General features: G+C 39.5%; 3 protein-coding genes across 3 annotated transcripts; 1 reads left to right on the forward strand and 2 right to left on the reverse strand.

Annotated features, from left to right (window-relative positions):
• The first annotated feature begins 1,522 nt into the window (after nucleotides 1–1,522).
• Nucleotides 1,523–13,532, forward strand: LOC110889081 (somatic embryogenesis receptor kinase 1). The gene is made up of 12 exons (XM_022136582.2): nucleotides 1,523–1,878; nucleotides 3,295–3,427; nucleotides 3,515–3,586; nucleotides 4,196–4,339; nucleotides 4,620–4,691; nucleotides 5,447–5,518; nucleotides 5,613–5,725; nucleotides 5,841–5,972; nucleotides 6,332–6,657; nucleotides 11,489–11,504; nucleotides 12,075–12,469; nucleotides 13,123–13,532. Exons 1-12 carry the CDS (start codon nucleotides 1,794–1,796, stop codon nucleotides 13,435–13,437), a joined length of 1,875 nt encoding a protein of 624 aa, XP_021992274.1. The 5' UTR covers nucleotides 1,523–1,793; the 3' UTR covers nucleotides 13,438–13,532.
• A 2,107-nt stretch (nucleotides 13,533–15,639) lies between these two features.
• LOC110889080 (transcription termination factor MTERF2, chloroplastic) lies at nucleotides 15,640–19,029 on the reverse strand. The gene is made up of 2 exons (XM_022136581.2): nucleotides 18,811–19,029; nucleotides 15,640–16,812 (listed from the first exon to the last, which is right to left on the reverse strand). The coding sequence occupies exons 1-2, from the start codon at nucleotides 19,027–19,029 to the stop codon at nucleotides 15,640–15,642; spliced, it is 1,392 nt and encodes a 463-aa protein (XP_021992273.2).
• A 3,391-nt stretch (nucleotides 19,030–22,420) lies between these two features.
• On the reverse strand, nucleotides 22,421–23,619 carry LOC110889079. The gene is made up of 2 exons (XM_022136580.2): nucleotides 23,487–23,619; nucleotides 22,421–23,172 (listed from the first exon to the last, which is right to left on the reverse strand). Exon 2 carries the CDS (start codon nucleotides 23,115–23,117, stop codon nucleotides 22,548–22,550), a length of 570 nt encoding a protein of 189 aa, XP_021992272.1. The 5' UTR covers nucleotides 23,118–23,172; nucleotides 23,487–23,619; the 3' UTR covers nucleotides 22,421–22,547.
• Nucleotides 23,620–26,358: the final 2,739 nt, after the last annotated feature.

The following is a 26,358-nucleotide window of genomic DNA, read 5'->3' on the forward strand; positions in this document are numbered from 1 at the left end:
GTGTAAAATCAGATTTTTTTTTTTAATTCTGAGACTGAAACACGTGCTTAATAAGCAGGAAAAAAATAAAATTTCTCCTTCATTTCTTACATTAAGGATACTTTCTATAACTTAACCCTACTTTTTAGACGATTTGACTAATTTTAACGGTTTATTAACATCAATGGTTTTCCAAATTCTTCCATATGATTTTACCTCTTTTATATACCAATGCTCTTCCGTATGATTTTACCTTTGTTATATCTGAATTTTTCATGTCCGAATGATTGTTTGAGAAGATTTTATAATACTTTTTACAAGTAAAAGAACAATATCTTTTAGCACATTTTGATGCACACTCATAAATGTTGTCCATAAGTCGCTTTCTCACCCGTGAATAAACATCCTAAGAGAGGCTGGTCCATCCCTTTAATCATCTTTATGGGCCGAACATTTGACCAAACATTATTTCTTTCAAATAAAATACAAGGCTATCTGATGTGGTTATAACCTAAATGACCATCATTACTTTTTACGTCAATATTATGTTATCCCATCCTCATCCACCAGCCTAATCCACCACCCTATATAATTGTCAATGATTAAACCATACGAACCACCATGATTTACAAAAAGGAGCCTAAAACAATTTATTTGTTTACAATAATCCGTCTTTTTGGATTAGTAATAACTTCTGGTAAACAAATAAATTATTTTTAGTGTATCTATCTTGGAAAAAAAACTTATATTATGGGTAGAGGTGTTTATCGGGTTTTTTCTTCAGGTTTCGAGTTGGAAAAAAAAATGTTGCCACATGATGCCACGTAGACGCCACCTAAGCAACCATCGTGTCACAGCCCCAATGGTGCCCCCTTGTTAGGTTCCATGCCCCCTTCTTCCAATGGCGCCCCATCTACCATCCGGTCCATCTCCGACCTAAGGAGAGACGGACCCCTCTTTGTCGTCACTGCACGTTTGACCAACCTTCTTCTTCCACAAACAACCTCCGCTTTCTCTCTCTCCTTGTCACATACGCATAATCTCTTTCTCTCTCATCCACGCCCTGTATGAACGCCTCACTAATGTTGCAATATGGGTAGTCATAACGATTCTTATTTGAAGTCATCCTTAACGTATAGAGTGTGCTGGAACCAGGCTCAAAAAAAGTACCAAAATTCAAATTCATATTTCGTTTTTTATTCGAGTTACGAATTTGTGATTTTTGAACTAACCTGACCTAAAAATAATAATATAAAATTTAAAAATTTTGTTTTTTGTAATGACCAAAAGCTCAATCACCCAGGTAAACCTAGTGGTAAAAGGTCGTCCACACCAGCAAATCCAGACGCTCTCATAACCCGACCCGACCCACTACCATTCCAGAGAAAATACAACCTTTATTGCATATTTATAACTCCACCAGTTAACTGTATTTAAGGAAAGAAGAGTAATTGCAGTTAGAACTTCAAAAAACAAAATATATATACACGTGTACCTCCATTGCAGCTAGCTAGTCATAAACATAGCTGAAAACCTCTACAGTACACTCTCTCTCGGGCAGCTCGGGCAGCCACCTCTCAAAAACCCCAGCCCAGCCACGCCCAAAAAGACCCATCTCTCTCTCTCCTCTTTCTCTCTCTCTCTAGCACACATTTTGCACCAGAGAAGAAAGGGTAGGGTAGAACAAGTTAAAAGTTTCCCAAAAAGGACCCATAAAGATTACCTTACCCCCCCCCCCCCTCATTTTCTTTTTTTGAGATCTTGAGTTTAACAAGTTTGAAGAATGTTGAATAATTTTGTAGTTTGAAATTGAAATGGGGACGACGTCGTTTGTGGAATGGTGGTTCATCACTCTGGTTCTTCTTGTTCTGGTTAATCTTGTTTATGGAAATGTGGAAGGTGAGATTTTTTTTTTTTTTTTTTTTGAATTTAGGGATTTTGTTGTGGATTTGGTTTGATTATTATGATATATCTTTGAAATGTGATATTTTTAGTGGTTAAAATTAGTAGTATACTGAGTTTGATCCGGATTTTAGTTAAAGTTCTATGCTTTATTACTGTTGGATTTAGGGGTGTCAATGTTATCTAACCCGAACACACGACCCGTTTAACCCATTTTTCAAAATGGGTAGTAAACTAGTAGGTGTCAATGTTATTTAACCCGAACATGACCCGTTTAACCCATTTTTCTAAATGTGTCGAACGGGTAGTAAACTAGTAATCACGTTATAAACATGTTAATCGGGTTGGTGGGTTGTAACGAAAAGGTTAAACGGGTTAGTGGGTAGATTTTGATATGTTTTTTTGTTGTTTTATATTGTTTTTTTGAATTTAGGGATTTTGTGGTAGATTTGATTTGATATAGAGTTAATTGCTCGGATGGTCCCTGTGGTTTCAAGTTTTTTCACGTTTAGTCCCCACCTTTTAAAAATAGCAGGTATGCTCCCTATGGTTTGTCATTTTGTTACTCGGAGCATACATGCTATTTTTAAAAGGTGGGGACTAAACGTGAAAAAACGTGAAACCACAGGGACCATCCGAGCAATTAACTCCTTGATATATCTTTGAAATGTGATATTTTTAGGTGGCTAAAATTAGTAATACAGTAAGTTTGATACAGATTTTGATTAAAGCGCTATGCTTTATTACTGTTGGATTTAGGGGTGGCAATCTTGACGGGTTGGTCGTTGGCGGGTAGTTATTGAAGTTTTAAACGTGTTAATCGGGTTGTAAAAAATGGGTTAAAAGGGTTAGTGGGTCAAACCTGTTTGATTGATTGGTTAAAACAGATTACCCCTCGATACGGCCCGTTTAAGTTCTAACTAAACAAGGCAACCCAAACGCTAACCGTTTATTTTCATGTCGTGTCAAAAATCGGCAACACTAGTTGGATTGTCGATTTCGTCATTATATAATTTTCGTATCTTTTATGTGATAGTTTACACAAACTATGCTTCAGATGGTTGCATTGGCAACAATTTTGGTAACCAGTGGCGAAGCTTGAAAATTTCCACCGGGGGGGCGGAAGTCACCGGACCTAAAAGTATATACCTAATTTTTTTTTCTATAAAACCGGGGGGTCGAAAACGTATATACCTAAAAAATTCTATACGAAACGTATAAACATAACACTCCTGAGCGAAAAGTTCGGAGCCCCCCCCCCCCCATCATTCCACTTTTGTAGCCTCGTCTTAATAAACGAATGTGTTATAAATGTGACTTATTTGATCATGTTTTGTTGGTGGCGTTGTATATTAAACTGGTTATTATGGATTATAAAACTCAAAGTTATTAACGGTCTAAGTGCGTTTACAGGTGATGCGTTGCATAGTTTGCGGGCCAATTTAGAAGATCCTAATAGCGTGCTTCAAAGTTGGGATCCCACTTTGGTTAACCCTTGCACATGGTTTCATGTAACCTGCAATAACGATAATAGCGTCATAAGAGTGTAAGTTTCACTTTCTATTATTAATATACGCTACATCGCTTCATAAGACTTTTAACTTAAATTCATCCGTGACGTCATTTTTGTCAGTGATCTCGGAAATGCAGCTCTTTCCGGTACTTTAGTCCCGCAGCTTGGTCTCTTGAAGAATTTGCAGTACTTGTAAGTCACATTTAGCAAATAAATAATAAATAAATTTGTTAATGTAGTGCATTACTTGAAAAATAGTTGCTTAAAGAACGAGATTTTCTGTTCGTGTTCGTTCGTTAAGGAAATGAACGTTTTCGTGTTCGTTTGTTTGTTTTAGGTAACGAACGCAAACGACTGAACGAGCGTTCATGAACACAAACTAATGTTTATTAACACAGATGGAAACAAACAAACACAAACAAGCATTCATGAACAGAATATAATATACTGATACTTATTAGATATTACTTGTCGGAATTTTGAAGTATCTTAATAAAACATAATAATTAAAAACACTAATGAACTATTGAACACAAACGGACATAAACGAACACATTACCAACGTTCACGAACATAAATGAACGAACGCGGCCTCTGTTCATCTTCGTTCATTTAACTAAACTAAACTAACGAAATTTCTTATTCGTGTTTGTTCATTTATTAAACAAACGAACACAAATGAACTTCCTGCCGAACGGTTCACGAACTATTTGTTGAACGTTCGGTTCGTTTGCAGCCCTAAGTATGTGTTCTTGAGTTGGGCTAATAATCAATGATTTTCTTGAATTTTTTTTTCTGCAGAGAACTTTACAGCAATAATTTAAGTGGCCCGATTCCCAATGACCTTGGGAATTTGACGAATTTAGTGAGTTTGGATTTATATCTCAACGGGTTTTCTGGCCCGATTCCAGCTACATTGGGCGAGCTCTCAAAGCTGCGATTCCTGTATGCATACTTACTCACCCTTTTTTATATTCTTTAGCTTCAACGTCTTTAAATATTCGCTTATCGTGCGAAAACAGCAACAGTTTGATTAATCTCTAAACTACCCTTTGGTCATGAGTTGATATATGCTCTTTGAGGTCATCTTAGAGGGCAAATAGGTAATTGTAACTCGAACAACTACATGAAAAAAGGAAATGTTGCAATTTTTGTGAGTATTTAAAAGTAGAAGTTGTTTCATTTTAACCAATGATATGATTTTGGCTTTTTTCTGCAAGGATAGCCGGCTTAACAATAACAGTTTGGATGGTCCGATCCCTATGTCATTGACTAATATCACGTCGTTGCAAGTGCTGTGAGTATTTTTTTTTCTCCATATGTGTGTGTATAGCGCGTAGTAGGGGTGTTCAAAAAAATCCGGATCCGAAATCGAATCCGAAATATCCGAAGATCCGTATCCGAAATATCCGAAATTTTGGATATCCGAAAATTTGGATATCCGAAAACCGGATAATCAGAATTTTCGGATTCGGATTCGGATATGAATTTCAAAAATTTCGGATAATCCGATTATCCGATATCCGAAAACTAATTATTTTTTATAAATATATATAGTATATGAGCATTATATTTAGTTTGCAGTATTGTAAAAATTAGTAAAAAAGTAGTAAATAATTGTATTCGTGTGAATTTATGATTGTTTTTAATTTTAAATGTTGGAAATTTGGAAATCGAATATAAATTTAGTTTTAATCTATATACGAAACAGATTTTTTGATTTCTTTTTATAAATTCGGATATCCGTTTGGATATCCGAATCTGTATCCGAAATTTCGGATACGGATTTGGATATCAATATTCACTATCCGAAATTTTTGGATATCCGGTTTTCGGATATCCGAAAACCGGATAATCCGATCTTGAACACCCCTAGCGCGTAGAGGTGTACAAATCGTTTTTTTTAAAACCGGTTTGGTTTTTTAACCGGTTTTACATGATGGGAACCCGAACCGGTACTAACCGGGTTGGTTCGGTATAAAACCGGGTTGGGCCGAAGAAAATTTTAAGTGGTAACATTATTTAATGTGTGATTTTATACTAAACTTTTAGGGATCTATCAAACAATCGTCTCTCGGGTCCGGTTCCAGACAACGGCTCATTCTCGCTGTTTACACCAATCAGGTTTGCTAAATTAATTTTTAATATTCTTTTAATATCTATTATTCTTGTTTTCGATTAATAAAAACTCACTACTTATGTTATTCCTGATTCTCAGTTTTGCTAATAACCTCGGGCTTTGTGGCCCGGTCACCGGACGCCCTTGTCCTGGATCACCTCCGTTTTCTCCACCACCACCATTTGTGCAACCGCCACCTATCGTCGCACCAGGTGATTGCCACATTATATATTTATTTTCGTTATTTTATATAGAATATACGCGTTATATGTTTGGTGTAGTGCATTAGTGCTGAATAAGTGAATATATATTTGCATTATGTTTCAGAAGGAAAAAGTGCCACTGGTGCAATAGCTGGCGGAGTTGCTGTCGGGGCGGCTCTATTGTTTGCCGCCCCCGCCTTTGCATTTGCATGGTGGCGGCGTCGAAAGCCTCAAGATTTTTTCTTTGATGTGCCTGGTTAGTAACTTCCTTGTTTACCTTTTTTTTTTTTTAACTAGTGGGTTCAAAACGTAGATAAAAAAAAGCAAATCGCGAGAGTTAAACTTGTTTGATGTTTTAGTTAAGGGTCTAAACATATCATTATTAAAGTTGAGGGGTTAAACATGTCATTATTAAAGTTGAGGGGTTAATTATGTCATTATTGAAGTTGAGGGGCTAAAGTTGTTTGATGTTGACAAAATAGCATATTTATAGTTTATATAATTTAAGAGACTGCCCTTTAGTTTAACAAAATTACGACTAATTAACATATCATAATCACTTTTATAACGCGCATCCAAACACTCCCTAAGTTACGATAAACGTGTTATTTGCAGCGGAAGAAGATCCCGAAGTTCATTTGGGACAGCTTAAAAGATTTTCTTTAAGAGAATTACAAGTGGCAACGGATAGTTTTAGCAATAAAAACATATTGGGTAGAGGTGGATTTGGTAAAGTTTACAAAGGGCGGTTAGCTGACGGCTCGTTGGTGGCGGTAAAACGGTTGAAGGAAGAACGAACGCCAGGTGGCGAGCTACAGTTTCAAACCGAAGTTGAAATGATTAGTATGGCGGTTCATCGGAATCTCCTTCGGTTAAGGGGATTTTGTATGACACCAACCGAAAGATTACTTGTTTACCCCTATATGGCCAATGGAAGTGTTGCGTCTCTTAGCCAGCCGATTATTATCATTATTTTAGGAATAGATTGTTATGATTAGTTAGAGATAATCTTTTGTATTATTTGTATATATCCTTTCCTTATTATTGGTTGTATGACTCCCTATATATAGGGCTCTTGTTTATCAATAATATTCATTCACTTTATCAACCATATTTGCTGTTATGGTATCAGAGCCATAACCGGCTTCTGATTGCCTTTTGCCCTTCGTTTTTTTTTTTTTTTCCGTCCAACAACCCTAACCGGACTCGTTCGGTCTCGTTTTACCCTTCGTTTTTTCCGTCCAACAACCCTAACCGGACTCGTTCGGTCTCGTCACCATGCCGCCAAAAGAAGACACTGCTGATTCATCAACCAAACCCAACTCCCTCCACCCCGCATACTCTGTATCGAACATTCAATCCAAGATCCGTACTTTGGACGGATCGAAGGTTACTTATACTGCCTGGGTCAAACTGTTTCGCCTTCATGCCGTCGCATATAAGGTGTCAAACCACATCGATGATTCAGCCGCTCCAGCCACTACATCACCCGAATATGATGAATGGAAGGAACTGGATGCCTTGGTTCTTCAGTGGATCTACAGCACCGTTTCGGATGATCTTCTGAAACGGCTCATGGATACAACTGTAGCCAAAGCAGCATGGACGAAGCTCGAAAAGATTTTTTTGAGCAACAAAAAGGCTCGCGCTGCGGCGCTCGAGACGAAGTTTTGCAATCTTACTCTCACAGCTTGCTCCTCGGTTGACGACTATTGTCAACAGCTGTCTGATTTAGCAAGCCAATTGGCCGACGTTGATCAGCCTGTCACCGAATCCAGACTTGTTCTTCAGCTGGTTCGCGGACTTCCAGCCGAGTATAACACTACTGCATCCCTGATTAATCAGCAGGGCGTTGATTGGGACCAGGCCATCGTCATGCTTAATGACGAAGTCATCCGTATCGAGGCTCAAAAGGGTGCATCGCACACTGTCCTAGCTGCTACTACAGCGCCAACTTCAACTAATCAGCACTCTTCCAATAGCAACCAGCCCTCTGAAGCCTCGTATTCGTCCACAAATCGCCGCGGCAGCAGAGGCAGGGGCGGGGCTTCAAACCGCCGAGGCAGGGGCAGGGGTCGGTCGCAGCAATCCCCATGGTCCGCTTATCCAGGTCAGCCGCAGCAGCCTTCTTTTCCGGCGTGGGCTTGGTGGACACCTCCACCTTGCCCCTACCCGACCCAACAGTCGTGGCCCAGCAACAAGCAACCAGATCAGTCTTCGGCCCAGCAGGCCCAGTTTACCGGGTTCACTCCGGCTGCGGGTTATGCCGCGGCCCAGTTTGCTCCACCCGGGTTCTCGCAGCCCGCCTACAATCCCCTCTGCCCAACTGATTTGAGTGCTGCCATGGCAAATATGCAGGTTAATGGTTCGAACTTCGCTTGGAACTCCGATGTTATGGATACAGGAGCCGAGTCACACGTCACTAAAGAGCAAGGTAAAATCATAATCCCTGATTCTTCTCCTATTTGTCGTAATATTTTGGTCGGTAATGGCATGTATTTACCAATTAAAGGATCAGGTACGGGTTTTCACCCTTTACCAAACCGAACCTACATACTCCCAAACGTCCTTTATAGCCCTCAAATAATTAAAAATCTTATTTCCGTTAGACGTTTTACTCGTGATAATCAAGTGTCTGTCGAATTTGACCCGTTTGGTTTTTCTTTGAAGGACCTCAAAACTAAGAAGACACTATCTCGCCACAATAGTACCGGGACTCTTTACACGTTCACGCCGCCTCAACTGCCGCCTCAAGCCACCTTTATTGCTTCCCACCATCTACCTTGGCATGATCGTTTAGGACATCCCGGGGCGCAAGTTCTAGATATTTTAAATCGTAATTTTAATTTTCAATGTAATAAGGACAAAAGTCACAATCTTTGCAATTCTTGTCAACTTTCGAATAGTAAAAGATTACCGTTTTATTCGTCTAATACATTTACTTTTGCTCCTTTTGATATTATTCATTGCGATTTATGGACTTCGCCAATCACGAGTAAAACAGGATATAAATATTACATGGTGCTAATTGACAATTTCTCACACTTCGTGTGGGTTTACCCCCTAAAATATAAATCCGAAACCTTTCCAACTTTTGCCAAATTCCATCAATTAATTCTTACCCAATTTAACCGAAAAATAAAAACCTTTCAATGTGACTTAGGGGGTGAATTTGACAATTTAGCATTTAAAACTTTTGCCCAACAAAATGGTTTGCTCTTTCGGTTTTCTTGTCCTCAAACATCCTCTCAAAATGGAAGGGCCGAGCGTATGATTCGCCGCTTGAACGATATTATTCGGGCTCTCTTAATTCATGCGAATCTACCTCCTTCGTTTTGGGTTGAAGCCCTACACACTGCCACTTACCTTCACAATATCTTACCAACCAAACGCCTAAATTTTTACACACCTACCTTTGCCCTTTACCTTCGTCACCCTGATTACGAACACTTACGAGTGTTCGGATGTGCGTGTTACCCTAACACATCCGCTACCCAGCCTCACAAACTTCACCATCGATCCATGCGTTGTATCTTCCTCGGGTATCCACCCGACTTCCGTGGCTACCGTTGCTTGGACCCTACCACAGGCAAGGTACATATTTCCCGTCATGTAACTTTTGATGAGTCCGTGTTCCCGTTTACACGTCCTACTCATCCTCTCACCTACGATTTTTTGGACGACACTACCCCACCGGGCTTTTCTTTTCATCGGCCTGTTACCCAACCCATTTCTCAGCCCGTTAACCAGCCCGTTAACCAGCCCGTAACCAGCCCCGTAAACCAGCCCGTTAACCAGCCCACATCACCACCGGTTCCGACCCCGTACCAGTTTACCTACTCCCGTCGTCACCGTACCAACATTCAAACCAACACCGGCCCATCTAACCCCTCCGTTGCCATCCCAAACCAGCCCACAACCGGCCCATCTAACCCCACACCCACACCAACCCAAACCCAGCCGATTACCAACCAACATCCTATGACAACTCGTTCCAAATCAAGGTCAAACCCTTCGGCCATACACAATACCGTTAACCTTTCACCGGTTCCTACCTCGTATTCCAAAGCCCTAACTGATCCTAATTGGTTGCATGCTATGCAGACTGAGTTTACGGCATTACAGGATAATGAAACATGGGAGCTTGTTCCCCGCCCACTTGACCGTCCCGTCATTCGTTGCATGTGGTTATTTCGGCATAAATTTAAATCGGACGGGTCATTGGAGCGTTATAAGGCTAGGTTGGTGGTTAACGGTAATTCCCAAACAGTTGGTATTGATTGTGATGAGACATTTAGTCCTGTGGTCAAACCGGCCACCATTCGCACCGTTTTGTCTCTCGCAGTATCTCGGGCTTGGTCTATTCATCAACTTGATGTTAAGAATGCTTTTTTACATGGGGAACTACACGAGACGGTATTTATGCATCAACCGCCGGGTTTTTATGATGCACGATTTCCTCATCATGTTTGTCGATTGAAGAAATCGCTATATGGGCTTAAACAGGCACCACGGGCTTGGTACACCCGGTTTGCTAATTTTATCACCTCCAAAGGGTTCCGCAGCAGCACGTGTGATCAGTCCTTATTTGTTTATCAACAGGGCTCGTCTAATATTGCGTATTTATTGTTATATGTGGACGATATAGTTCTCACCGCTTCTAATGACCGTCTCTTAAACAACATTATTAGCACACTCTCTCGAGAGTTTGCAATGACTGATCTGGGCAGGTTACATCATTTTTTGGGGATAAAAGTTAGTCAGCAAAAGAATGGTATTTTCTTATCGCAAGCTCAATATGCAAAGGACATCATCGCTCGTGCTTCGATGTCCTCATGTAAACCGTGCTCTACACCGGTTGATCTTTCATCTAAGTTGAGTGCTACCGATGGGGCTCTATTCTCGGATCCAACGCTCTATCGGAGTTTGGCGGGTGCACTGCAATATTTGACTTTTACTCGTCCCGATTTGTCTTATGCAGTTCAACAGGTGTGTCTCTTCATGCATGAGCCTCGAGATCCTCACTTTGCGTTTATGAAACGTATCATCCGTTATCTGCAAGGTACAATTGACTATGGCATACGGATTGTCCGATCAGCATCCTCTGATTTGGTGGCTTATTCTGATGCTGATTGGGGAGGCTGCCCAGATTCGAGACGCTCCACATCGGGTTATTGTGTTTTCCTAGGTGACAACCTCATCTCATGGTCCGCTAAACGGCAGCCTACTGTATCTCGATCCAGTGCGGAAGCTGAATATAGGGGGGTTGCGAATGCAGTCGCTGAAACGACATGGATTCGAAATTTGCTATTCGAACTTCACACCCCTTTAACACGTGCATCAGTGGTGTTTTGTGACAATGTCTCAGCGGTCTATTTGTCCAATAATCCGGTTCAACATCAACGGACAAAACACATCGAGATTGACATTCATTTCGTACGCGAGAAAGTTCGTCTTGGGCACATTAAAGTTCTTCATGTCCCATCCTCCATGCAGTACGCGGATATATTTACTAAGGGATTATCTCGTGAACTATTCCAATCGTTTCGGTCCAGCTTGAGCGTTTGTCCTCCGCCCGCTCAAACTGAGGGGGTGTCTTAGCCAGCCGATTATTATCATTATTTTAGGAATAGATTGTTATGATTAGTTAGAGATAATCTTTTGTATTATTTGTATATATCCTTTCCTTATTATTGGTTGTATGACTCCCTATATATAGGGCTCTTGTTTATCAATAATATTCATTCACTTTATCAACCATATTTGCTGTTAGCGTCATGTTTGAGAGGTAAGGGTTTCATCACCACTTATTATATATTCTTTAGAGTAAAATGCTATTTTCGTCCCTGACGTTTGACGACTTTTGCAACTTTCATCCAAAGGTTTGCTTTTCCGCATCTGGATCCAAAAGGATTTAGATCTTGCCATTTTCATCCGACTCGTTAACTCCATCCATTTTTTTATGTTACGAGAGGGGTATTTTCGTCCTTTTACCTATTTGTTAATGTTTATAAGAAAAGTCATAACTAGAAAGTCAACAAATGTGTATCTTTATTTCTTAATAGTGTTTTTTTATTTTAATAAGAATGTCTAAAAAGACGGAAATACCCCTCATTTAATGGAGTTAACGAGTTGGGTGAAAATGGCGAGATTTTAAACCTTTTGGATCCAGTTGCGGAAAAACAAACTTTTGGACGAAAGTCGCAAAAGTGGCTAAACCTCATGGATAAAAATAGCATTTTACACATTTTTTTTATATTATTACTACTGCTACTCATCATATTGTTTTTTTTTTTTCTAAATAGTACATTATCATTATATTATTTTTTAATCGTGAATTATTTTCGTGCATTTATAGAGCGACCACCAAACGAACCACCGCTAGACTGGCCTACACGAAAACGGATCGCTTTAGGATCGGCTAGAGGGCTTTCGTACTTGCATGATCATTGTGACCCAAAAATCATTCACCGTGATGTTAAAGCGGCTAACATTTTATTGGATGAAGAATTTGAAGCAGTGGTTGGTGATTTCGGTTTGGCTAAGTTGATGGATTACAAAGATACGCATGTCACGACAGCTGTACGTGGGACCATCGGTCATATTGCTCCCGAGTATCTCTCAACGGGAAAATCATCAGAAAAAACCGATGTTTTTGGGTATGGGATTATGCTTTTGGAACTAATAACAGGACAACGGGCGTTTGATCTTGCTCGACTTGCGAATGATGATGATGTCATGCTACTCGATTGGGTACGTATTCCTCAAAACTTGTTTTAGGGTTTGTGAGTGATTAGAGTAAACTTCCGTTTTGCTCCCTGTGGTTTGGTCACTTTAACGGTTTTGCCCCAAACCTTTAAAAATAGCCATTTTACTCCCTGATGTTTTGGTTTTGTTGCCAGTTTGCTCCCTGCGGGGAGCAAAATGGAAAAACAAACATTTTGGATGGAGTTAGAGGCGGGGAGCAAACTGGCAAAAAAACCGAAACATCAGGGAGTAAAATGGCTATTTTTAAAGGTTTGGAGCAAAACCGTTAAAGTGACCAAACCACAGGGAGCAAAACGGAAGTTTACTCGAGTGATTATTATGACTTGTAGAATTAGGATATAATGGGTTGACTAGGGGTATGATTATCTCTAACGGGTCAATGAATAAAACTTAAAAACTTGGTTAAAAATGTAGCGGGTCAAATGCGTCGAATGAGACTATTCAAATGCTTACAACCTCTTAATTTTCTCTATTAAAAAAATTAAAATAGTATCTTAATAATGTAGTTCATATCATATTTAATATTCTTAAAAATTTAAGGACAGACAAAAATGTTTGCGGGTCAACCCAACCCTATTCACTTTGACCCATATTAAAACCCGCGAGTTTGGTCCATACTAAAACCGACTTGTTTTTAGGTGAAAGGGCTTTTAAAAGAGAAGAAACTGGAGATGCTCGTGGACCCCGATCTAGAAACGAATTATGTAGCAACTGAGGTCGAGCAGTTAATCCAGGTGGCGTTGTTATGTACACAAGGCTCGCCAATGGACCGTCCGAAAATGTCAGACGTTGTTAGGATGTTAGAAGGTGACGGGCTGGCAGAGCGGTGGGACGAGTGGCAGAAAGGGGAGGTGCTCCGGCACGAGCTGGACCTTGTACCGCTACCTAACTCTGATTGGATTCTTGACTCGACTGATAACTTGCACGCGGTTGAGTTATCCGGACCCAGATGATGAAGATCGAAAATAAATGGTTTTTGTATTGGGGCTGTTGTAATATACTCTTGTTGGTCTTATATTACCAGTAATCTATTATAGTTTCAATCTTAGTTTGAGCATATAGAATCGGGATGAGCACGGTACCCGTTCGGTACCGAACCGGTACCGAAAAACGGGAAAAGTGGGTACCGGATACACCGGTTCGTTACCGGTACCCGGTACCAAATGCTCATACCAACAATATCAAACATGCAACAAACAATTTATGTATCACACAATAACTATTGAAATTGTTTATTGTTTTTTAAAGAAAAAAAAAAGCATAAGCAACTCCGTATTTTTTAATTAAAACAACTTATTTTACAAGATATCACTAAATTAACTTCTTAAGGCATAAGATGTGCCTCAATTTGACCGTTATATTTAAACTTCTTGCAAAATAAATATCATAACTTTCAAATGAATTTGTTTCATGAAAATGATAATTATTTGTATGATTGGGGCAAGTTCAATGCTAACAAAGTTTTATGAAAAATTATGCTTATTTCATTGACAAATCTTCTAGGGCGGTTAAAAGTACTCTTGGCTAGTGGTTCACTCGAAATTGGCTCAATTTGTAAGATCAGGCGGTGTGGTATACCACCCCCGCCACATCACTCCCTTTGACGCCCATAGCGCCCCTATTCATTTCCCAGGCGCCAAAAGGTAGCGACATCCTTCTCTTCACCATGCCCGCGTTTTGCACTGTTCTCGAGGTGGGTGGGTCAATATGACCGTTTACAAACAGTCAAATTATTAAAAATAAAACTAAATTTTATTTTATATATATATATATATATATATATACACACACACACATGTATTTTACACGCACCGATCACAAACTAACTCACCAAAACATACATACGATGAAGGTAACCAACCGGCGAACCCACTACTCACTTACGCTCAGAAGGAAGTTATCCGAGCGAGGATACGTGACAGTGACACACACCTTAACCTTCGAGCTGATTTGACCAAGCACCTATGGTTTGATCATGAACAAAGAGGAGATGACGAGTGAAGATTTAGTTTCTAGTTTAACCTTTTAAGCATTTTTAGGTTTATATTTTTTTAAGTGACATTGTATTTTTTTTTATTTAAATTATGGGTTTTATATTTTATTCATGTTATTTAAATTTAAATTAATATATCAAAATTAAATAATGTTTAAATTTAAATAAAAAATAATAATTAGGTAATGATGATGAAGATTTTAAACCATTGTAAGGATGTTAAAGGAAGGGGCTTTAAAGCCCCCGTATGAGGTGGCACCTAGATAACGCTGACTTGACATAATAAAGCCCTAGGGGCTTTAAACAATACCATCTAGCCTAAACGAGCCAAGGTTGACTCGATTAAATTAACCTTTAACTTTTTTATTTTATGGTTTTACTGAATTTTTCATTGCTACGTCAAAAAATGTATGTCAAATCACCAAGAGGTCCTCATTCACTTTTTATCGCTAGAATGTGTAATGCTTTTAGTATCCACTACCTATTAAAATAATATTTTAATTAAAATAAATATAATAAAGCATGAGATTGCTTGAAACCATGGCCCACCACCCTCAAACCCGACTCGCCCCCTAAGGGGGCTCAGGGTGGCGAGATATTGCATCAAACCTTGGGGCTGCCACCTCACCCGGAGCGTTAGACCATAACAACCTTGGTCCACTTCACATCAAACCTTATTTTTTTTCTTCAAAGTTTTAACAATCCAACCAACCAACCAAGCCAAAATGAGCAAAAAAAAAATTTTAAATCGAACAAAACCGAGCCGAGCAACTTTTTTTAAATCGAACCAAACCAAGCCGACTCAGTTTAAAACTCGAACCAAGCTCAAGCTGGTCCTATCTTGGCCCATGAATAGTACCCAAATTGAATATATCAAAACACAATCACCAGAACATAAGAAATATTAAAGAAAAACATCATATGAGTGACTACTGCTTGAACAACTCATCATGTTCTACACCAATTATCACATTTAGAATCCATCTTCTCAAATCCTACAAAAATGCGGTCAATCAATCGTCAATGCAAACTACAAAGACGGTACCCGTCATCAAGAATCTAACAACTAACCTACTCGAACGTTAAAAAAGGGGAAAATAAACAAACTCGCGCCATCTTATTGGCGTAAACAGACCACCACATTACCCTTCAAGAACCTAACTCAACAAGCTCTTCTCACACTATCCATATACATTTCACATAACCCGGGTACATCACCCTCAAACCCGCGCAAGTAATCAAGAAACTTCAACTCAGGATACGACGCAAGCGTTATAAGCATCGGCTTATCCCCAACCAATCCCTTTTCTTTCAAGATCATCAACATCTTGTTCCTCGGAACAACCCTCTTACTCAAACTAAACGTAAAGAACGTATGACAACGAATCAAATACGCCGGCGTATACCCAAGATTCCTCATCAAAAACTCCAACTTTTCACGTATATTCCCCTCGGACTTATTCAAACAATACGGTTGATGCCTAAACAACAAGGCGATATCCGAATCCGACCACCCAAAACTCCTAAACACCTTCATCTTCCCCTCCACTTCCACATCACTCACATACAAAGCCACACTCAAAGCATGTACAAAACTCCCCACTCTTGGCGAAACCCCCAACTTTTCCTCGACAAATTTCAACCGATCCACAAGCAGTTTCGTGTTCACCATACTACTCTCCGGGTTACTCAACATAAACCGAACAATCCTCTCATTAGACAACCCAATATCCTTCAACATTTGCATATTTGTAGACAATCTTTTCATAGAATAATTAGTGCAATACAACCATCTAGATTTAGTAATAAACTCAACCACATTTTGATCATCACCCAAATACCCTTTTAACAAATTAACCCCAGGAATGATCCGGGTATGCAACCCGAACCCGAACACATCCGGGTTTCTTCTAATCAGGACAACAAGATCCGACCCGGATAGACCCAGTTCTTGGAAAACTTTAAGTTTGGGTTCTAGGGTTTTGCCGGCTTTGCAAGTTAGGATTTTTGGGACAGAAAAGATGAGTTGTTTGATCTGGGTGAGGGTTAGACCGTAATTTTTGAGGGTTTGGAGGATAAGATCGGAATTAAGGGTGGATTTGAGGTGGGTGAGGTTACCTTTGGAGGAGAGAGTGATGGCGTCTTGCTTGGAGAATTTGAGGGAGGTGGTGAGGTAGTTGATGATGGGTTGTTGTTGTTGTTGGTCGCCGAAGGATTGGATGACGGTGGAGTAGCGGTGGAGATGTGACCGGAAGAAGGTTGAGATCCGGAACATGATGGTGGAGACAGCCGGAGATAGAGAGTTGGAATTGGGATTTTTACCATTTAGTGTGCCCTAAAAATCATAAATTTGTTTTATTTTTTCCAACTTTTTTTAAACAATTGGACTTAAATATTCAAAACCCACTGTTTAGAGTATCTTTCGAGATAAGTTTTACATCAATCGACTCTTATTCTCATTATAATCAAAAGCGCTCTAAAACATTGGTTTGTAATTTGGAAAAAAAAAAAAACTTAACACCATTATGTTATTTTAACGACGAAACATTATACAAACTAATGAAAAAGGTGGGACCACTGTTGGGAATAAACTCAGTTGGGATTATTATAAGGGCATATAGGTAAATTTATATTTGTTATTTATGTAATGTATTCATTTAAATTAGCTAGCTAATTAAACTTGTAACTCATTTTTAAAATTTATCTTTCAATATAACTTAATTTAAGATAAAAGACAATTTTCAATATGTGTAGGATAAAGTGTTAGATAAATTTCGATATGTGTATGAAAAAGTGTAGGATAAATTTCAATATATGTAGGATATATGGACGATAAATTTCGATATGTGTAGAATAAATTTCGAAATTTGTAAGATAAAGTGTTTTTCCTAATTAATGAGAAATAATTTATGTAATGAGTTATACACTATTTATTGTTTTATAATTATGCATCTTCGTTTTTTTTTTCTTCTTACTTTAAGTTTCTTCTCAAATTTTATTGTTTTATAATTATGCATATTCGTTTTTTTTTTTTTTTACTTTAAGTTTCTTCTCAAATAATCTTTCCCAAAACATTATACAAATTTATTGGGATAGAATGTATTAAATATAACTATTTGGAAGATAAATATAAAAATAAAGTTGTTATATTTATTTTTTTTATAATCGTGTTATGCTTATGTTTTTTGATAACTATTTGATATGTTTCGATAAAAAAATTAAACATGTCATATTTGAATTACACATTGTTAAGGTATGTAGGTCATGGTTGATAAATTTGACACGAATAAATATATATGTCTTGTTTGGATGGATCAACCCGACAACTTTTTTTAATCATGTTAATTAAACTTCTACTTATAAAAATTCGAGTTAATTGCCCATGTTTTTTCACGTTTAGTTCCCACCTTTTGGAAATAGCAGGTATGCTCCCTATGGTTTGTCATTTTGTTACTCGGATAGTCTTCTGACATTTACTCCGGGGACTATCCGAGTAACAAAATGACAAACCATAGGGAGCATACCTGCTATTTCCAAACTAACTGACATCTACTCAGGGGACTATCCGAGTAACAAAATAACACACCATAGGGAGCATACCTGCTATTTTCAAAAGGTGGGGACTAAACTTGAAAAAACATAAAACCATAGGGACCATCCGGGCAATTAACTCTAAAAATTCTATACATGGCTCAAACGATTTTGGGAGGAGAAGAAAGTCCACATTATGAGGTTTGTCTCCGAATTTTTGCGTTTTGTAACATTCCTATTGGATGCAATTCATCTTTATTACTCTAATCACCAAAACGGCTAGCCCGGTTCTAATTTCCGACTCCGACTATAGGTTAGCAAAGGTGACTGATTCGTGGTTAGTTAGAAACAGTCTGCTTTCATCAAAGGCAGGCAAGTTCTTGATGGTGTTTTGATTATGAATGAGGCTGTGGAGTGGTACAAGAAGAAGAAAAAACAGTTGATGGTATTCAAGATTGATTTTGAGAAGGCTTATTGTTCTCTGTCTTGGGATCTTTGCTTCGGGTTATGCAGATTATGGGATTTAATGATCGTTGGATTAAGTGGATTCCTTCTTGTTTATCGTCTCTCAACGCTTGTCATTGCAACTAGTAAGACTAATGATAACTTCAATAAAAAATACACTAACGTAACACGTGTTTCTTTCTTTTTACCATCAATCTCACACGAGTTGATAGACCATTCAACCTGACACATCTTGCTGCGCGATGAGCGATTGGTATGCTGCATTGATAGTGGCGATGTTCTTGGCATACCACGAGGCTGGGGTTTCGCCCTCTGGCAAGCCAAGTAATGCAGATACATTTTGAGGTGGCACCGGGTTGGACGGTCCTTCGCCGTTGTTACCTGGGGTAGCCATTTGTGTGATACGGGTAACGCTCCCGCGCTGACCCCCCGTGTTGGTGATCTCAACTTCACCTATCTCTTCGATTTGGGCTTGGAGGTTTTGGACTCCTTCACCCAAGGCCGTGTTGGAGTTGGCTCCGAAGCCGAACTCTGGAAAGATTCCTTGACCAGTCATAGTCGAAGGATGAAAAGATGTCAAAGGCTCAAATAAAGAAGATGAGGGTGTTTATAGAAAAAATCGGTGGGCGCCAATGAAGAAACAGAGATCTAATTAAGGTATTAATTAGATGGGTTTATGTTCCTTTCATAGGGGTTAATCTTCTTTTAGGTATTTGAGCTCCGACTGGTTACTCAACCTGCAAAACAGAACACCGTTACTCGTTAAGAGGGGAATGTGGGGGTTTCCCTCTTAACCGGGCTCCGGCGTGAGAATAAGCGATTGCTTTGAGAGTAATTGAGTAGTAAAGAGTGAGAGCCGAGAGAATAGAATGAATAACCTGAGTGATGAAGTTCTCTATTTATAGCCAGAGTGGTGTAAGAGGTTGTGGGCTGATGGGCCTTGGGCCAGAAACGGACAACGAATATGCTCTTTGCCTCGCTGGCCTCGACTGCTTAGTGGCTTCTAGATGCTCGTCGGTGCTGGCGCACCTTGATTGGAGCCACGTGTCATTGTTGTCGGCCTTGTTGTCCCTTCTGTCATCAGCAGACAAGTGGAGATCGTGGGACAGTTGTCCCCGTCTCTTGATTGGTGCCACGTAGGCGTCCTTGTGTACTTATCGTCAGAAGATCGTGGCGCACGATTGAACAGAGCCTGCTGGACGTTCATTGGCTCTTTTTCCTGCCACTCGTACCCTGTGTACCTCTGTAGGTAACAGCGCGTCTTCTTATGGAGATGATTTTGCTTGGTGGCGACTAACCCGCGCGGGGCTAGTGTGTTCACTTATACCATTGTTTTCATGCTAAGTGTTGCTATCTGACTTCATTATGTGCTCTTTCTCGCGCGGGGCTAAGTCATAATGTGACGTAAGCTGCGCGAGGCTGTTATTATCAAGTTGTTATGCTAAGGAGTATGGTCTCACGTGCAACCTGTTATGAGGTTTGCGCGACTTTTTGGGACCATACCCCTTCAATGATCGTTGGATTAAGTGGATTCCTTCTTGTTTATCGTCTCTCAACGCTTGTCATTGCAACTAGTAAGACTAATGATAACTTCAATAAAAAATACACTAACGTAACACGTGTTTCTTTCTTTTTACCATCAATCTCACACGAGTTGATAGACCATTCAACCTGACACATCTATCATCCCATTTCAGATTATCAATGTATTTGGGGAGTTCAAATGATCACACGGACTCAAACTACCCATACATGAAAGTAATTCAAATGTTACCTCGTTTAAGCGGTTCATGAGATGTGAGACTGTGAGGGATTTTAGGTTCATGAGATGTGAGTATTAGGCTAGCAAAAGCTTTTAAATTTCTAAATAAATGATACAAATACAGTATAATACCAGCACGTTTAACTATAGTGTTTTACGTGTCAGCCCAATGGCCACCAGCCCGCATTCTAACCCGGAGGTGGCGGGTCCGAGTCTTGCTCGTTCCCAATGCCCCTACGGTAGCGGATTTACCCCCAGACTCAGGCTTGCTGGGTGGCGGTCTGCGAGGTGGGATCACCTCGGCGGTTGGGAGGACCGTGGAATATCCCCCCCCCCCCCACTAACTACAGTTTGGATATAATGTCAATGGGACTTGTAACAACTAAAGCATTATCGGTCTTTGAAATACTTGATGATGATGATGCTAACCTGATTCGAAAATTCGATAAGCGAGTTCGATGCTGATTTCGGTTTTAGAGTAAAATTCTAACAATGAACACCCCTAGTCCCCTTACCAGGTACTTTACAGAACATACAACTGGCCAGACCATAGTCACAGAATTCGCTAGAAAAGTGGCGATATTCGTTTTGGTACGTTTCGTACCACACGGAATTCGTTTTCGTATAATACGGTTCGAATTCACGAATTCGCTCCATGAATTCAGCGTTTCATTCCATTCAATTCTGCATTCGTTTGCAATAATAGCGGATTTTAAGGGTCAATACGTATTAGGGTTGGATACGGCGCCAGTACGTATGTTGGCGGGCTTGTGAAAGAGCAGGAAAAATATAGATACCGTATCGACGTTACCATATTTTCTAACCAATTACCAAAATTCCAGAAATCGCCAATCATGTACATATATCTATGATTTCAGCCTCAATAATCACACCTTCATCCTCAATTTCACCCCTTCAAATGGCTTTTGGCAAAAAAAGCAAATACAGTGATGATGATCAAGAAGAGACACATGTAAGCGAGACACAAGAAATTAGTAATTTTTGTTTTAATTTGTGTTTACCGAACCGGACGGAATGGTACACTGTACCGAATCGTACCGGAACGTACCGAAATGAACCTACCCCCCTCCGAACCGAATTCGTCCCAACTAGCGAATTGTGAACTCGAACCGGAGCGAACCGCGAATTTGGTGACTATGGGCCAGACACATCATGTCACATACCAAAACAATACAACCAGATGCACGCGACACTACACCACACGACCGCAAAAGAAATCATCATATGAGTATACTGACCTACTGGGACATGGTGTACACATGGCTGGCAGATGCAGCCCATCATGCTATGTTGCACTGGGACGGGTACGGGAACGGGGTACGGGGACGGGTACGGGAACGGGAAACGGCAAAACTAAAAAAATCAAGAAGCGGGGACGGGACGGGTACGGGAATAAAAACATATAAAAAGATAAATATATATTAAAGATAATGTAACACAAAACACCAAAATAGTTAAAATATAGCTATTTATAATTATATACATATATTATAGTGTTAATTTTATACTTTATATTGATAGATTTGTAAGTTTAAGAACCAAATGTAAACTAGTAAAGATAGAGGGGGGTTAATGTTAAAATGCACAAACTAATTTCACTCTTTTTATGTAAAAATTTACAAGTTAGAGAATAAATGTAAACTACAGAAAGATTGAGGGGTTAAATTGTAAAACTACAAACTAATTTAAACCTAAAATAGCTGGATCATCAGCCCAATTGTAACCTTGGCCGTCCAGAACTCCAAATGTGTATACGACCACCATGAAAACAAGGTCCGTCCAGAACTCCAAATGTGCATACGACCACCATGAAAACAAGGTGGTTCCCATCTTCCTCGTTTCCGGCAGAAGTTGCAGCACTGGCGCCGGAATTCGTCGCCGGAAACTCGACGGAAACGTTTCCACGCCGTCCCCAAACGCCGTCCCCTTCTGCAGCAAGTTTCCACGCCGTACCCAGCTTGCCGGAAACGTTTCCAAGGCGTACCCGTGCCGTTTCCGTCCCCGTGCAGTCCCCGGGACGGGAGACGGCACCTACTAGCCGTTTCGGTGCAACCTAGCCATCATGTATACCATAAATCTGTAACAGGGCATGCACACACACCACCACAGAACAAAAAATATGTTGATACTTGATATAATTATGAACAATTACAACATTCAAAACTAACAAAAACGCCATCTAAACCAAAAAACATATAAAAATAATAGAATCTGCTATTCTTCTTGAAGTCATCAAATGCTTATAAGTCCTAACATCAAAACAAAACAATGGCTTCGGTTCAGGTTCGATTCTACCTCCTGCTACTGACATAAGTTTCATACAAGCCAGGAATCTCATCCTCAAACCCGCGTAAATAATCTTGAAATCTCAATTCCGGATAATTAACAAGCGTAATAAGCGACTTACTCCCTAACAACATCCTCTCTTTCAAAATCTTCAACACTTCATTCCTAGGCTTCACTCGTTTCTCCAAACTCAACGAAAAAAGACTCGGACAAGTAACCAAATAACCCGACGTGTACCCAACCTCATCCATATAAAACCTCAACTTCTCACGAATCGTATCTTCCGACAACGCGAAACAATGCGGCTGATTCTTAAACAACATCGACAACTCCGTATCATTAAACCCAAACCTCTTATAAACCTCCATCTTCCTCTCCATATTCACAACACTATTCGACGCAATCGCATTAAAACACCGAAAAAACTCGTTAGACTCACGTGAAACCCCCATCTTACACTCCACCCAATCCAACTTACTCGTGAGCCACTTCGACGGCTGCGCAAAGTGCATAGCATTCCTATGAACAAACTTCCCAATCTGCTCATCACTAAAACCATAACTCTTCAACAACATAACATTTCCAGCGTAAAATTTCAACGCAACGGACGTCGAAAACAGCCACCTAGACCTATTAATAATATCAATAACCTTCTCATCAGTTCCTACAAGCATCCTAAGGTAATCAATAGTAGGAACAATTCTTGAATGTAAACCTAATTCAAACAAGCTAGGGTTTCGCTTAATCAAACGTAGCAGATCTAAATTAGTCAGTCCTAGATTCAAGAAAACCCTAATTTTAGGTTCTAGGGTTTCGTTCGGTTTGTATAACAAAACCCTAGGTATCCATGCGACTATATCTTTGATCTGAGAGTCGTTGAAACCGTTGTTTTTGAGGATATGAATAACTGAATCGCAATAACGAGTGGTGGTTAATCGGCGTACCTTTGATGAGGATGAAATGGCGGATTCTGTGGTGAAATTGAGTGTGTTGATGAGGTAATTGATGAATTCTGTGCGTATAGCGGTTGTAGATTGATCGATTGATGATGATTTTGTTGATGTTGAGTATGAAAGTTGAGATTTTTGGTGGTAGATTGAGAAAAGTTCTCGCCGGAGATGGTGGCGGAGGATGAACATGACGAGGAGCGATACAGAAAAGGCTTACGAAATTAGGTGTTCAGATTTTATGTATTAAAACTAGTTTTTGCCCGTCGTCTATTATAGTTAAAAAGAACTTTTGAAAAAATACTTTTAAGAATGATCTCTTCATCAAGTGGTGGAGGGCTTGCATTTCTTTTGAGAGATGCAGATCTGACTCCCACTTGGTGTAGAGTGAAGCATTGGTGGGCAATAATAGGAGACCCAGGGAAACCTGGGTTGGATACTTGAGCCAAACGGGTTTTACCGGTAATTTCACCGTCGTGCCTACGGGCGGGTGGGTTACCGGGTTTTCCCCGGAATTGGTGGTGGACTCGGGTTACTCTCGGAGTACTCCGTTTGTCCAGTGGGTGCCCCGAGAGTACTCGGGATTGAGTTTGTTGGCCGTTCAAAAAAAAAGAAAAGGATTTTTTGAGAAGGAGTTTTTAAAAAATGTGTTTGGATTAGTTATTGATGTAAAATGATTAAAATGGGCATTCTTTTAGATATAAGGGGGTAAAGAAGGGGTATATTGGTAATTTGTAGTTTGAAAAGTTAAAAGCTAGCCAAAAAGTCACAATATTGTGACCTCTTGAAACCTCCTTTTTCTTCTTTGCAAAAAGTCATTTCTAAAAGGACTTTTGGCTTAGCCAAACACAAAAACAACTTATTGGCTTTTTGATAAGTCAATAAGCCAATAAGTTGTTTTGAAAAGCTTAGCCAAACATGCCCTAAGTTGAATGTTTCTCTCATGTACTATGTACGTTTGTATTTTGATTACTTGTACATATTACTTATAATACGATCTCAAAAAAATTATATACTTTTGCTGAAAAACTAAAACGATAGAAAGACTATAGAGTAACTTCCGTTTTGCTTCTTGTGGTTTGGTCACTTTAACGGTTTTGCCTCAAACCTTTCAAAATAGCCATTTCACTCCTTGACCATGAAGGCCTTCATTATTTTGCTCCCCGCCCCTAAACGCCATCCATTTTAACTGTTAAACCATGTCACGTGCAAAACACCTGAGGGCAGTTATGTATGTCTTTTCCCAACCTTGATTAATGAATTACATTTAAAACCCTAATAACCCATTATTTGCTTCCTCATTCCATCTTCTTCTTCATCGCCTTCAAAACCCTAACTTCCATGGCATCTTCTATCGTCGTCTTCATGCCCTGCAATCTGAATTCTGAAACCCTAACCGCGACGCCTTCACTAACTACGATAGCTCTCTCCAGCTCGCCTATTCTAACTCACCGCCGGAAAAATCGACGGCGGCCATACGCAACACATGTCGGCGAAGTTCGCCGTCCAGTTGTTTCCGATTTCGGCGAGACCGCCGCTGGTCATGGCGGCGGAGACGGTGGAGAATGGTGGTGGACCGGAATTTGGGATGAGTGGAGAGACGATGGAGATTGAGACAGGGATGAAGCTGGTAGGTAGGGTTAGGGTTTTGAAGATATTTGCTTATAGAGTTGAGAGTGGAGTGAATTGTGGTGTGGTGATTGAGGTGAAAAGTGGATATGTGTTAGGGCTTCATTGTTAGTTAGTTTTAGAGTAATTGCTGATGTTTTTTGTTGATGAATTATGTTTTGATTTCGGTTTGAATTGGAATTGAAAACTTAGTTGTATATAGTGATTGGAACTGGAACTGGAACTGATTGTGGTTTGGATTAAGAATATGGTTTTAGTTACTACTTAAATTGAACCGGATATTGTTTGTTTCATAGATCTGTTCATTGATGACTTGTACCATTTTTTAAGATGTTAGTTTCATAATTCAGATTACAGTGCATGAAGACGATGATTGAAGATGCCATGGAAGTTAGGGTTTTGAAGGCGATGAAGAAAAAAATGGAATGGGGAAGTAGGTAATGGGTTGTTAGAGTTTTAAATATAATTCATTAATAAGGGTTGGGAAAAGACATAATTGTCCTCAGGTGTTTTGCACGTGACATAGTTTAACAGTTAAAATGGATGGCATTTAGGGGCGGGGAGCAAAATCATGAAGACCTTCATAGATCAGGGCGTAAAATGGCTATTTTGAAAAGTTTGGGGCAAAACCGTTAAAGTGACCAAACCACAGAGAGCAAAACGGAAGTTTACTCAAGACTATATTTTTAAACTAGGGGCAAAATTGTAATTTTCAAAACAAATAAGCGTTTGTCAAGCAGCCGCCTGACACGAATAAAAATTACACCAAGTAAATCAATTAAAACAAAACACTACATAGTTTTGTAAAAAAACAAAAAAAAAACTAAAACGATGGCATGACTGTAATTTTACAATGGGGTCAAAATGTAATTTGACTGAAAAACAAACAAAAACGATGACGAAACTATAAATTTGAACTGAGGGCAAAATCGTAATTTGGCTGGGATAAAATAACTAAACTAATGGCAAAACTGTAAATTTAAACAGGATAAATTCATAATTTAGTTGGACCAATAAGTAAGTGCTAGGTAGCTGTCTCACACTATTCAAAGCCAATTGTGAATAAATAAACCCAACAATCGGTCAATATCAATAAGTATTAAGGCTTTGTTACTGTTTGGTCTAGTTCGAAGTAAGTCTAGTTCAGTTCTGGACTTACAGTTAACCAATATAAGTAAATTAAAATATACATAGTTAAAATAGGTATGATAATATATTTTCAAGTTAAATGAAATTTGAG

The sequence above is a fragment of the Helianthus annuus genome, chromosome 11 (genome assembly GCF_002127325.2).
Source record: "Helianthus annuus cultivar XRQ/B chromosome 11, HanXRQr2.0-SUNRISE, whole genome shotgun sequence".
Classification (NCBI taxonomy): Eukaryota; Viridiplantae; Streptophyta; class Magnoliopsida; order Asterales; family Asteraceae; genus Helianthus; species Helianthus annuus.

Coding starts and splice junctions, on each gene's coding strand:
- LOC110889081 (XM_022136582.2), top strand. CDS start 1,794: ATGGGGACGACGTCGTTTGTGGAATGGTGGTTCATCACTCTGGTTCTT. Junction 3,428..3,514: donor GATAATAGCGTCATAAGAGT/GTAAGTTTCACT, acceptor CATTTTTGTCAG/TGATCTCGGAAATGCAGCTC. Junction 4,692..5,446: donor ATCACGTCGTTGCAAGTGCT/GTGAGTATTTTT, acceptor CTAAACTTTTAG/GGATCTATCAAACAATCGTC.
- LOC110889080 (XM_022136581.2), bottom strand. CDS start 19,029: ATGACTGGTCAAGGAATCTTTCCAGAGTTCGGCTTCGGAGCCAACTCC. Junction 16,813..18,810: donor ACCCGGTGCCACCTCAAAAT/GTATCTGCATTA, acceptor TATGATTTTTAG/GGCACACTAAATGGTAAAAA.
- LOC110889079 (XM_022136580.2), bottom strand. CDS start 23,117: ATGTTGTTGAAGAGTTATGGTTTTAGTGATGAGCAGATTGGGAAGTTT.